At 26.2% G+C, this 13,908-nt stretch overlaps 3 protein-coding genes across 5 annotated transcripts; 1 reads left to right on the plus strand and 2 right to left on the minus strand.

Annotated features, from left to right (window-relative positions):
* Positions 1–132: 132 nt before the first annotated feature.
* On the minus strand, positions 133–3,233 carry LOC127283228 (guanine nucleotide-binding protein G(i) subunit alpha). Its single transcript, XM_051307957.1, has 4 exons — positions 2,694–3,233; positions 1,772–1,956; positions 1,389–1,675; positions 133–1,305 (listed from the first exon to the last, which is right to left on the minus strand). Exons 1-4 carry the CDS (start codon positions 2,812–2,814, stop codon positions 828–830), a joined length of 1,071 nt encoding a protein of 356 aa, XP_051163914.1. The 5' UTR covers positions 2,815–3,233; the 3' UTR covers positions 133–827.
* Positions 3,234–4,645: 1,412 nt separating this feature from the next.
* On the plus strand, positions 4,646–9,095 carry LOC127283220 (transcription termination factor 2). Of its 2 annotated transcripts, none has more exons than XM_051307938.1 (9): positions 4,646–5,083; positions 5,226–5,338; positions 5,432–5,569; positions 5,735–6,040; positions 6,110–6,261; positions 6,351–7,668; positions 7,749–8,071; positions 8,146–8,513; positions 8,752–9,095. In XM_051307938.1, the coding sequence occupies exons 1-9, from the start codon at positions 4,947–4,949 to the stop codon at positions 8,894–8,896; spliced, it is 3,000 nt and encodes a 999-aa protein (XP_051163895.1). In that variant the 5' UTR covers positions 4,646–4,946; the 3' UTR covers positions 8,897–9,095. The 2 variants fall into 2 exon arrangements, with proteins under 2 accessions (XP_051163895.1, XP_051163894.1); XM_051307937.1 differs by having other exon boundaries at positions 4,647–5,083; positions 5,726–6,040.
* On the minus strand, positions 9,016–13,558 carry LOC127283223 (cationic amino acid transporter 2-like). Of its 2 annotated transcripts, XM_051307947.1 has the most exons (11): positions 13,400–13,558; positions 12,540–12,786; positions 12,071–12,355; positions 11,487–11,591; positions 11,037–11,415; positions 10,797–10,936; positions 10,612–10,714; positions 10,280–10,428; positions 9,907–10,073; positions 9,719–9,827; positions 9,016–9,583 (listed from the first exon to the last, which is right to left on the minus strand). In XM_051307947.1, exons 2-11 carry the CDS (start codon positions 12,775–12,777, stop codon positions 9,465–9,467), a joined length of 1,794 nt encoding a protein of 597 aa, XP_051163904.1. In that variant the 5' UTR covers positions 12,778–12,786; positions 13,400–13,558; the 3' UTR covers positions 9,016–9,464. The 2 variants fall into 2 exon arrangements, with proteins under 2 accessions (XP_051163904.1, XP_051163903.1); XM_051307946.1 differs by lacking the exon at positions 13,400–13,558 and having other exon boundaries at positions 12,540–12,994.
* Positions 13,559–13,908: the final 350 nt, after the last annotated feature.

Here is a 13,908-nt window from a genome sequence, read left to right on the forward strand (position 1 = left end):
AAAAAATTAATTACATGAAACAATAAAATAAATTTTAAAAAAAGAGAAATAAAATATAATTATCGTATAAATAGAAAATTATAGAATTAAAAAAACAAATTTATTGATGGGAAAATTAAAAACAAGCATATGAAAATTGTTCTTTTTTTTTTATTTGTGTGTGTTGTGTGTGTATAGATAATATATATAATTTCTTATATTAAAATTGTATAAAGAAAAGTCATACATTCCCTTGGGAAGTTATGTTAATGAAACATAAGCTTTAAAAAAAAAAAAATCTTACAATTATAAAAAGACATTCGTTTAGTTCGTAAAAAAGTATAAATACACGTGAACTCGCGAGGTATTGTGCGGAGTCAAGAAAGGCACAAAACTTTGAGGCAAGTTAAATGAGTCGAAGCTCATTATTTGTATCTTAATTATAATATATCTGAGATTACAGTGCATTTTTGTGAACAATATATTACACATCTAAAAAGTGTGCCTTTAGAATTAAAAAAAAAGTGTTATTGGCACAAGTTCAATTAAACAACAAGAACTTCAGTCGATTAGATAAAAATCCAAAAAGCAATTTACAAAATAGAAATTAATTTTAATTAATTTTTTTTAAATACCTTATTATTTATGAGCTTTTAGTTATTAAATTGCATTTTACTTCTCTTATTTTGTACTTTAAAAAGAGAGTGACAATTTTTTTTTTTTTTTTTTTGTAAAAAAATCATTCAAGTTTGTTTTGTTTTGCAGTCTTTGCATTATAAAAACAAGAAAATGTATTTTTTTTTTTACAAAAATTAATAATGAAAATTATTATTCAAACTTGTTGATTTTTAACTTAAAAGTCCACAATTACTTAGATTATTTTTAATTATAACATCGGTCACAGCGTCGAAGACAAATTGAATATTATTGGTATCAGTGGCGCATGTAAAATGCGTATAAATTTGTTTTTGATCTTTTCTCTTATTGAGATTTTCAAATTTCATTTGAATATAAGATGCACATTCTTCAAATGTATTGCGACCTTTATATTCAGGAAAACATATTGTTAATGGGCTCCTTAATATTTTCTCTTCAAAAAGATCTTTTTTATTCAAAAATAATATTATCGATGTGTCAACAAAATATTTATTATTGCATATTGAATCAAAAAGTTTCATTGATTCAATCATTCTATTCATTTCTTCATCTTCAGCTAGAAGTAAATCATAACCACTAAGAGCAACACAAAATATTATTGCCGTTACACCTTCAAAACAGTGAATCCATTTTTTTCTTTCTGATCTCTGACCACCGACATCGAACATTCTGAAAAAAATTATTTGAATATTTTAATTGACAATAAAAAAAAAACATAATCATGTTAAAATTAAAAATATTTGTGTACATACTTGAAATGTAGTCCCTTAAATGAAAAATGTGTTTCCACAATTCCGGTTGTTTTAACTCTCGTTCTTAAAACATCTTGTTGTGTTGGAAGATAACTGGGTTGAGAAATACGTTCTAAAGCATTTAGATAATAAGCTGCCGAATCATTGAGCTGATATTCTCTGCTTCGTGTAAAACAAAGTTGCACTCCTGAGTCTAGCCAAAGTTTTCTCATTACCATAACCAAATCCGGTGACAATTCCCCTTCCTCTGCTGCTGATGCTAATATGAAAAATTGTCTCGCTGTTTCCTATAAACATAAAAATCTATTTAATACATTCTTTACATAAAAATAAATAATTATTATCACTTTTTTTTTTTTTTTAATTAAATTTTTACAAAATACCTTTTTACTAGGATCAGCGAAATCGATTCTAAGTAGTCCCATGGCTCTTATTATTGCCATGAGACTTTGAATTGTATTACTATAAACAACAGGCCTGTATTGTTCACATTCTTCTCTACTGTAACCAGTCTCATGAATTATTTTCATCTGTTTTACTATTGTCGATTTTCCAGATTCTCCAGCTCCTATTAATTTAGACAAAAAAAAAAGAAACGGTTATTACAATAAAATCAAAATAAAAGATCTAAAATGTGATTTTACATAATGGAAAATAATGAGAAATATCTTAATTATCAATGCCAATAAAAAGAAATTAACAAAAGGAACTTATGAAACTCATGAGGTCTATTATGAATCATCGACATGTCTTCTAAATCATTATAATTGCAATCTTAATTGTTGAACTAATTTATAGTTTTAGTTTTCATTTACTTGTTACCTTTAATATTTTATTCATAATTACATTTTTCCTTTTTCTAAAATCAAAATTTATCTTTTAAAAAAAAAAACGTGTTTATTTTTTCAAAATAAACTATTTCTCCTCTGACTGTACAAAATCACATGTGTGAATCATATTTGAAGGATGAATTATTTTTTTTTTTAATCAACTTTCGATGATTCAACGTTGATTTTTAATACAATATTTCATTTGAGAAATAAACGAAAATGGTATTTAAAAGAAACACATTCCCACACTATTGTTCAACAGTGCTACTTTTCAATTTCCCATATACTCACATTATTAATTGCTAATCGAATTTAGAAACCGTTAATGAAAATAAAAATAAATAGCTTCCAAATGAGTTTCATTCCATTCATTTAATTACGTTTCACAACGTATAAGAGAGTAATTGTTTTTTTCCAAATTGACATTCAGGCACCACTCAAGTGAGTAAAATGTAGAGAAAAAAAAGGAGATTACCGAGTAGCAGGAGCTTGACCTCACTGGCTGCGCGTTCTCCATCAGCTCTCAGATCCTTGTCTATTTTCTTGGATCTTTCAGCTGCTTCTTTTTCACCGGTGGTGCTTACAGCGCACCCCATATTTCCGAAAATTTGCCAACCAACAATAATTCTGATATTTCACCGTTAAATGACACTTGTTGCACTGGGACGTGTGGGAACCGCCCGCTGTTAAACCGTCCGTTTCACTCTCGCACTGCTTCAACTATATGCATTCCCATACACTGCACTAAAAACATCCATGTAACTTGGGACAAAACTATAGCCGTTGAAATTCAACACTTTACCTTTAGATATTTCAATGATCATGTGAATTCACAATTTTATTGATAATAAACTAATTGTGTTTTTGTTTTATAGCATGCGTTTGACGGTTTTCACATTCGAAGCCAAGACGCGCCCACACAATTTACTTTTTTCTGATTTCAATTGGCGTCGCGCCGACGCTGTCGTTCTTGCACAAGAGCGTGTGTTCCAACGTTTATTGAGAACACGAAATAACACGAAATGAAAATTAAGGAAACGAATTGCCTTCGGAAATTTTCGGCTTTAATTTTCAACTAATTCGCATGCGTAAAGTTTTCAAACAACCAATGATAGTTGAGATTTATATGAATTTTGAGGTTAGGTTACTCACATTAAAACACTTGTGCGCAATCTCAATAGTTGGACATGCGCAAATTATTAGCGGGAAATACAAAACAAGTTTAAAAATTTATTAAAGTTAAAAAAAGAACTATTTACTATTTTTAAAATCTTCTTTTTTTAACATTATATTGTATTATTTAATTTAAAACATAAATATTAACAGTGAGAAGAAGAAAAAAATTTTGCAAGAGAAAACAAATTTTTTTGTAAAATATAATTTTTAAAAATCAAGTATTTTGTTATTTGCATTTACTTTGAAAAATTTCTTTTAAAATAATTTATTGTAATGAATATTTAGTGTTTAAACGATAAATTCTCGAGTGTTCTAATTTCATTCAATTGCTTGAGTCATTAAACTCAACTATTTTTATAAACCATTCTAATGGAGCTAAATTAATACCATCACTCCTCACACCTTACGTCCGTGTATGAGATATAATTTCATAAATATTTTTTTTTTACTGAAAATTACATAATAAAATTATTTTATAATTTTTATTTACCTTTACACTTAATTGAAAACTATTAATAATTAATCGTTATAAATAAAAAATTATTATTATTACTAATATAGAATAATAATGATAATAAAATATTAAGGGAATTTTAACTTAAAAGGGGATTTCAAAAAAATAAAAATCTATCTGAAATTATTAATTGATAAACGCTTATCAAATCTAAAGTGACAGAAGTTGATAAAAAATAAAAAACAACAATCTTGCAAACAGTACTGATAACATTAAGAAACGAAAAATCTAAGAGTGCGCATGATCAATGTTCCAGTGTTGCCAATCCAAAACAATTTTAAAATATCAACATAACCTAAAATCTAATTTATTTTGATTTTAAAGATTTCGGTAATATTTTAAATGTATATATAATTAACCACTATAAATAATGAAAATTAATAAAATGAAAGTCTTAATAAGTTTATAATTTTAATTAATTTAATAGTTTTTAAATTTTAACACAGAAAATTAACTCACCAATTAGCGTCTGGATTTTTCTGTTTCAAAATTTGAAATTCACCAATCAAAACATGTAGATTCAAATAGTTGTTGCTGTCACATTTTATTTATTTATTTTGTTAAATTTCAGAAATAGAAACGGGGAAATTTACATTATATAATTAAATGCAGTTTAGAAAATATCTATAAATGAACAATTTTATATTTATAATTAACAGGATAATTAATTATTTATTAACTTTTGTTTTGAAAAAAAGACGCGCAAGCGCTGTCATAGCAACAGCAGACGACAAATATTTTTCCGTTATGCACGTTTTGTGTTTGCAAGTCTCGACAAGTTGTTTATTCTCCATTACATTATTCTTTTGTGATTCTTTACCGGATTTATTTTGATAAATTACGTATATTCGAAAGTAATAAACATATTTCATTGTAGAGAAAGTTTTATTAATTTGTGTTTTATTTAGAGAATGTGATTAATCTCCATCTTTAGGATACTATTTTGTGAATAATGAACCTTTGATTTGGTATTATTTTGAACACTGTTAGAAGAATAATAATAATATTAAATACAATATATAAACTATTCATTAAACCATGAATAAGTGGCGGGATAATTCACGAAATTCGGATATATTAGTTGTGTCAGATTCTGATGATGAAGTTCCAGGTTCGCTTGAAGTGAGCAAATCATCATATTCCACACCAAAATCACTTACTTATTTGCAAAAAAGGTTTGTTATTATAATTATTTTAATTTCTATTTATAAGAATAAATTTAGTAGATTAAAGATATTATTGTTTAAAAGAAAAACTTATTAAGAACTATTTTTCTTTTTATTTAAGAGGGTTTTGATTTTTTTTTTTTTCATTCAGAAAACCACCGACAAGTCCAACTGTTATAGAAGCTACAGATAGTGAAGACGAGGAGGATGACCTTGAAAATACTTATGAATCAGATAAGGATGACAATACAATCAATGAATCAGGTAATTGAAAAATTAACCTTGTCTCTATTTTAAAGTCAAAAGGGAGAATAACAATTTATTTACTCAAGTAAAATATAAATACAACTATTACAGATGCTAATGATAGTCAGAAAATAGATAATGACGATGAAGAGGAGGAAGAGGAAGAAGAAGAAGAAGATCATATTGAAAATAATAATTCTTCAGATGGAAGTGGCGATGAATGGAATGGCGATAAAAAAAAAGATACAGGTAGTTAACAATTTAATTTTTTTCTAATTCAATTAAATACTATATTTTAATTATCTTAAAAATTTTTTTATCAAATGGAAATTTTTGTATAATTTCAATAAATTATTCTTTTCTTTTTTAATCTTTATTGCAGTTAGTAATGTTTTTTTTTGTCAGATAATTCAGATAGTTCCGACGATTTTGATGTGCCAGTAAAAAGAAAGTCAAATAAAACAAAAAAATTTCAAATTCATGATGATTCGTCTGATGAAGAAAATAGTGTTAAACAAAAACCACAAAGAAAATCTGATATTTCCGATGATTCGTTTGATGATGAAAATAGTGTCAAGCAAAAACTGCAAAGAAAATCTGTACATCATGATATTTCCAATGATTCTCCTCCAAGAATTGAGGTAAAAAAAAATCTAAATCATTCTTCAATATTAGAAATTGAAGATTCAATTGAAGAACATTCTGATGAACGTGAACCACGTGAGTATCATTTATTTTTTTGTTCTATAATTTATATTTTTAATTTTATATTTAATTTAAAATTTTTAGTTTCTATCAGCAATAGTAGTGCTCCCGATATTGCTATTTCACTAGCAAAAGGAGAAACTTCAAGTAGTAATATAGATCCTATAGTTGTACAAGAAAAACTTTTAAAAACTCACAAATTGCAAAAATTGCAAAATGATTTATTAAAAGCTAAGGTGGGTAGTTCTTTTTTTTTAACTTAAAATTCTTTTATGAATTGAAAATAATCAAAAAATTAATTGAAAATATTGTTTTTTTTTTATAGAACATTTATCGTAGTGTAAATCGTGATCAACTTCCTGATCGTGGAGAAAAATTACGAATGAGTATTGAAACTTTAAAAGAAGAAATACACAATGTATCTGTTGAATTAGAAAATTATCCAAAATTTGATGACACTGATTTAAGTGTTATTTCAATAAAAGATGAATCGACAAGATCATCACATGGTTCACGTGCCACATCACAAGAGCCAGAATTTATACCATTAGGTGGACAATCAGGTGGACATGAAATGGGTAAAAAGGCAATGGCAACATTTGAACGTGAAAAAGCATTAACCGTTGAAAGAATTGAACATTTACAACAATCGTTAAATCGTTGTCCTGAAGAAAATGAAGAGGCTGAAAATCCACGTGGTTTAAAGACAAAATTAATGCCTCATCAAAAACATGCATTGGCATGGATGCTTTGGCGTGAAAAAGAAAGACCACCAGGTGGTTTATTGGCCGATGATATGGGTTTGGGAAAAACTTTAACAATGATTTCACTTATTGTTGCCACTAAAGATGAATCACATTCTGATTATAGTGAAAGTGATGATGATGAAGGCGATAAATGGTCAAATAATAAAAAATTTGGACGTCCTAAAGGTGGAACACTTGTCATTTGTCCAGCTTCACTTTTAGAACAATGGCAAAATGAAGTGAGTACACGTTGTAAACGTGGTGTTCTGCTCGTTGAACTTTATCATGGTCAAAAACGTGAAATTGTTGCAAAACGTTTAGCACGCAATGATATGGTTATAACAACATATCAATTAGTATCGTCGGAATTTAAAAAAAGTTCTTCAATTCTTTTTAAAATACGTTGGAAACGAATTATTCTCGATGAAGCGCACGTTATTCGTAATCATAGTGGTAAAATTTCCGAAGCAACATGTAATTTATCAGCGCGTAGTCGTTGGGCCTTAACGGGTACACCAATTCAAAATAAAGAACAAGATTTATATGCTCTATTGAAATTTTTACGTGTCACACCATTTAATGATCTTCAAGTATGGAAACGTTGGGTTGATAATAAAAATGCAACGGGACTTAAACGTTTATCAACAGTGACTAAAACATTAATGTTGAGACGTACAAAACAAGAGCTTATTGCAAAAGGTTCTTTGGAAGAGTTACCGGAAAAATTTGTCAATACCATTTCAATTGAATTAGATAATGATGAAACGAAAATATATCAATTGGTTTTAGCATATTCGAGATCACTTTTCGCTCAATTTTTAACACAACGTGCAGAAAAAAATCATTTAATGGAATTGAATGCTGGAAAATTTGATAAACTTGCATATATGAATAATAGTAAGATTTTAATTTTTTAATTTTTTTTTTTTTTTTTTTCAAATTTTAGTGAATTAATGAAAATAATATTTGTTTTACAGTTCCTGACTCGCAATTTGTCGCTGCACAAAAGCAACTTTTTGGACATAGAGGAGAAGAAGTAAAATCTCATCATATTTTAGTTCTTATTCTTCGATTACGTCAACTTTGTTGTCATCCGGGTTTAATAAAAGAAATGTTATCTAAAGATGAAGCTGAAACAAATGGAATGGTAAATGATAATGATGATAATGAACTTGCAAATATAACTGCACAAATTAACAATATGACACTTATTGAAGATGAAGAAAATGAGGAAAATTCTGATGATCAAATATTTTCATCGAAAAATCCAATTTTTAATTTTGATCGAAAAAGTTCTAAGGTAATTTTTTTTCAAATTATTGCTAAAATAAAATTGAATTTAATTTATTGTCATTTTTTTTTTTTTAATTTTAGATTGCAGCTATTATTGAAACTGTCAAGGAAATTTCAAGGAAAAGAGAAAAAATGATAATAGTTTCACAATGGACTGGAATGTTGGAAATAATTGGTGAACATTTGTCAGCAATTGATATTAATCAATGGGAAATGTTTTCTGGAAGTGTTCCAGTGAAAAAAAGACAAGGGATAATCGATAGATTTAATGATCCAGATGATAGTCTTGAAATTTTACTTCTCTCACTTACTGCCGGTGGTGTTGGATTAAATCTCGTTGGTGGTAATAATATTTTACTTGTTGACATTCATTGGAATCCACAATTGGAATCACAAGCTCAAGATCGAGTTTATCGTTTTGGTCAAAAGAAGAATGTTCACATTTACAAGTGAGTATGAAAAAAAAATTATTTTCTATTAAAAAAAAAAAAGGAATTTATAAAAAAAAATTTAATCACGAGTTTTTAAAATGAAAAAAGAAAATTAAAAATGGCAGGTGTATTTTAATAATTCATAAAATCAGCAAATAATTTAAGGACTGGTTTTTTTTTGCAATTTTTAATAATGAACTATTAAAAATTTTTTTTTATAATTTTCTTGAAATATTATAAAAAAATTTTTTTTTAGATTCCTCTGTAAGGATACTATTGAACAGAGAGTAAAAGAGCTTCAAGATAAAAAATTAAATCTTGCTGAGGATATTTTTACAGGACACAGAAGGACATCAAATAAATTGAGCTTGGATGATCTTAAAAACATTTTTGAAATGTGAACTGTAAATTAAATTGTGGCCGGCCACGTAAAACGAATAACGTATGTAATTCATATTTTTATTTTTTTTTTATGCTACTGAACTTTTAATTCTTTTAATATCTAGAGATAAAACGTATATATTTTAAATATAGATATATTTTCTTTTGTAAAAATCTCTACTATAATATAATATACTTGTACATTTAAATTATCTAAAATTACATTTTAATCTTAATTACATTCTTAAAAATCCTTTTTAAAAATAATTATATATAACGTAATTTTCTTTCAAACTTTGTCCGTAAATATGAAAACACTGACTAAAATTGTATTGAAAAAAAAAAATTGCTATTAATAATAACTTAAATAATATTTTAATTACGTAAAAAAAATTGAGCTTGTCTTTGTTAAGCCTATGCGGTATTAAAAACGGTAAACTGGTTTTTTAAAATTTCAATAATTGATCTATCGCACAGGCCTAGTCTTTATAATTTTATTTAAAAAAAAAAAATATCCTAATTGCACCCCAGATCACTGATGTATAATGATTTCGATTAGTTTCGTTTATTTAATTATTTTTTTCTTGATCACGTAAACTTTAGAGAATTTCTCCTTACATCCAGATGAATAGATCTAATTGAATTTCGTTGATTGACAGTAGAAGCTTTACTATTATGAATTCCATAGGAAAAGTAGATAATAAGACCTGTGTAAATAATTCACAATTAAAATAATAGAATTATAAAAATTTTAAATCATATTTTTAAAGTTTTTTTAAAAAAAAGGGTGAAAATTTTTAATAAATTTGTTCAAGTTTATATTTTACAGATATTTTACTTACCAATTGTCATCCAGACTATAAATCGTATCCATGTCATTCCATCTAGCATCATCATTAAATAAACATTAATTAATATACTGAATGCTGGTAAAAATGGCACTAAAGGAACCTTAAATTGAAAAAAAAGGAATTTCAATTAAAAAGTTTATTGGTAAAAATTATTTACCTTAATTATAATGATTACTTACAGAAAAACTGAGCCTTTTTCCAGATACTGGTTGTAAATATATACAAACAAGTATCGCTATCATTGCCAAAATTATAATGATAAATGGCACAAGAATTGTCATTTCGAAATGATAGATATTTCTTGAGAACATCGAGATTAAGGAAGTCAAGCAGACACAAAGAATTACTGTCAACGTAAAAATAAAATTATTTATCTCATACAAATTCAAAGTAATTGATTATTATTCTTATATTATATTACATTTGAAATTTATTATTACTAACTGATAATATTAATTATTAGAAAATTATTATCTAATAAAATTATTTTTATATAATAGAAACATAAATAATAATTCGTAATAAATCAAATATGTTTAAGGATTTACTCACCATAAAGAAAAACGAGCGATGACACAAGGCGAGATGTCAATTTTGTTGCTTGTGTTGTTTTATTAACGTTTATTATCAGTTTTACGATTGAAACAACATTTAGTTGAATGTTATCATTTTTTTTCTCACTCGTTTCACTTTCCTCATATCTATTAAAAAAGATAAATACAAATTTTCAATAAAATTTTTCATAATTGTTTGGAAAAAAAAAAGAATAATTTTGATCAGTTTAGAAAAATTAATAAAAATTTTTATACATTTTAATTAATTGGATATTAATTTTTTAAAAAATTGATATAAATTGTTTTTCTTTTTTTAAGGGGATGTCTTACCGAAGAACAAGAACACAGGCAGCAACAATGGAGTAGGCCAAAAGAGTTCCAATACTCATCATGTTGACTAATTGATGCAATTCAAAAATAGCAGCAAGAGTTCCTGTGAGTAAAATATTTTTTTCATTTTTTAACATTCTTTTTTTTTATGGTAATGGATTCGTAGAGAGAAAAAAATTGCTTACCTGTGAGTAAACCAGCCGAGAATGTCCCCATCATTGGAGTATGAAAGCGTGAATTTACTTTTCCCATCCATTTGAATATGAGTCCATCCGATGCCATTGCGTAAATCACTCGTGGTAATGGATACATTGCACCAAGTAAACTATTTTCAAAAATTTCATCAAACAAATTTCTACTATTCTATATTTATATTGTTAATCAATTTTAATAACGTAAATTAAATTAAATTAAATTATATTTACCTGGCACATAATCCACTTATAGCGCCAATAGATACAAGCCATTTTGCCCATGACCATCCAATTCTATCAAAAAGATATGGGAACGGTGCATCTGGATTTTGTTCATAATATGGTAAAACCATTGTGAGAACAACGGAAACGCCAAAATAAGCAAGAAAAACAACTAAAAGAGATGTGACAATGGCAATTGGTATTGATTTTTGTGGATTTCTTGCTTCTTCTCCGGTTGTTGCAACACAATCGAATCCAATAAATCCATAAAAACATGTCGCAGCACCTGATATAATTCCAACTATACCGTACGGTGCAAACCCTCCCGTTCCAAATTTACAACTTTCTTCTGTACATGAAGGCTCAGTTTTCCAATTTTCAACTTTTGCTAAAAATCACAAATTTTTCAGTTAATAATTTTATATTATTTTCATTTCATTTTTTTAAAAAATAATTTACCTTTAAAAGCTCCGGCACAAATGACAAATAGAACCACTGATAAATTTATTACTGTGAATATATTATTTGCCAATGATGATTCTTTTGCTCCAAAAGCAAGAGCCGCTGAAAATAAAATAATTCCATTTTTTGACAAATGAAAATAAATCCTTAAAATTGTCAGCAATTAAACTAATTACTAATAGAAATATTAATATTAAAATATCAAAAGTTGAAAAATATTTTTCGTAATCAAAATTGTTTTTTAATTTTCATTTCATTTAGAAACTTATCTTTAATTTGGATATCTCTGCAGAGAAATTTCATACACGCTTAACACGAGTTTTATCACTGATAAAACGTAATAGTCTATTACGACATAAAATCTGGATTATTATCTTTAATTGTTGCAAATTTCTCAAGATTTTTCTCTCTCTCAAAAAAAAAATCAATTTTAATTTTAATTTAATTTTTAATTATAATTATAATTTTAATAAATGAATTATAATTTTTTAATTTCCTTTTTTTTGAACAATGAAGTTGTAAATTTAATTTTGTTATTAATTTGTTTAGAAAAATTTCTATGGGATTTTATTGTGACTTACCGGAAAAAGCGAGAGTGACGCCAAATGCAAAAAAATCCGGATACGATGAAAGATGATTGACACTGATGTGAGCCGCTGATTCAAATGCTCTTCTCATTGAATTATCACAAAGTGCATCGACATAAGTACTTAATCCACGAACAACACTCGCTGAACCAATTACATATTCGAGAATTAGGGTCCAACCTATGAGGAAGGCGACAAATTCGCCCATTGTTACGTAACTATAAACATAAGCTGAACCAGCTCTTGGTACTCTTGCTCCAAATTCTGCATAACATAAACCTAAAAAACAAATTTATCATAATTAAATTAAATATTTTCTAATAAAATTATTTTATTTTAAAGTATTTTTTTATGTATTAAAATTTTTGTGATTTTTAATTTTATTGTTTGATATTATTTTGAAAAATGTTTTTAAATACTAATTTAATATTTTGCATTTTTTTTTTTTTTTTTTGTTCAGTACCTGCTATCATCGATGCTAAGGCTGCGATTGCAAAAGATATGATAACAGCAGGGCCTGCAATATCACGAGAAACAGATCCTGCTAATACATAAACTCCAACTCCAAGTGTTGAGCCTATTCCCAAAGCTGTAAGATCCAATGTTGAAAGGCATCTCGCTAATTCTGTATCCGAAGATGTGTTAATCACTTTTTTCCTTGTAAATATTCGGTAAATATCTTGCAAGCCTATTGTCTTCATTTTGTCAAACTTGAAAGAGAAATTTACAAAGGTCTCTTGAATTTCCATAATATATTTTTGTTTATTTTTATATTAACGATGAATTCAATTTTATAAGAAATTAATTTTTTTTTAATATTTAATTTATTCTATTTTAATAAATCAACTATAATTTTTAATTACTAAAAAGAAGATAAATTATATACGATGAGATATTTTAACTAGTAAGCTACAATTAAATAAGTAGCAATTAGACAATATATGATGGTATTATTGTTTACAAGTAGTTATTGCTATGACAGAAATCAAGGCTGTCAGACTAAAATAAAATATCTATTCTATAATATAAAACAAAAATATAATATGTATAATAAGTAATTTAATACATATTCAAAATTTATAACAATTTTAATTTTCCATATGAATTTTACATTTAATAATTAATAATAATTTTTTTAAGCAATAAAATTAAATAAAATATTTCCAGTTTTTTGTTATAACAATATTATTAAAGTAAAAAAAAAATTTGTCACTAAAATAAAGAAATTTCATTTTAAATATTATCATAAAGATTAATAATAATTATTTGATATTGAAGAAAATTATTATTAAATAATTATTTTTGAATAAAAAATGAGATTACCTATAAAATATCGAAATGAAATAGTAGATCATATCCAGAATGTCTTGGAATGAATTGAAAAACCAAGTTTATAACATGAAGTTTGACAGACTAATGAAATTTTTTTCTTTTTTTTAAAAAAAAAGAAATCAGTAACACCTTTATGACCATGTCATTATTATCTGAGTATGACAATATGATCATAGTTGGCGCTCTTTGAAAATCAGTTTTATCTACATCGTTTCTGTTTTAATAACAACTTGTGAGAGTGATGTCATAAAGTTATAATGCCCTATAATTGCTTTATAATAATCTTTATAATATGACTTTCTTAATATTTTAAACTATTTTTAAAAACTATGTGTTACTTATGAACTAAAACGTGCGTAGGATGAAAGCAAAATTCTTTTTTTTTTTTTTTAAATGCGATAAAGAAATAATTTTACCTACCGTTATTTCTCTTGACAAAAAGAAGGCCATTATTTCTTTATCTATATAAAATTAGAAAATTTTTTGAAAAACAATTTTCA

The sequence above is a fragment of the Leptopilina boulardi genome, unplaced genomic scaffold (genome assembly GCF_019393585.1).
Source record: "Leptopilina boulardi isolate dan_hultmark-lab unplaced genomic scaffold, ZJU_Lbou_2.1 LbouV2_31, whole genome shotgun sequence".
Classification (NCBI taxonomy): Eukaryota; Metazoa; Arthropoda; class Insecta; order Hymenoptera; family Figitidae; genus Leptopilina; species Leptopilina boulardi.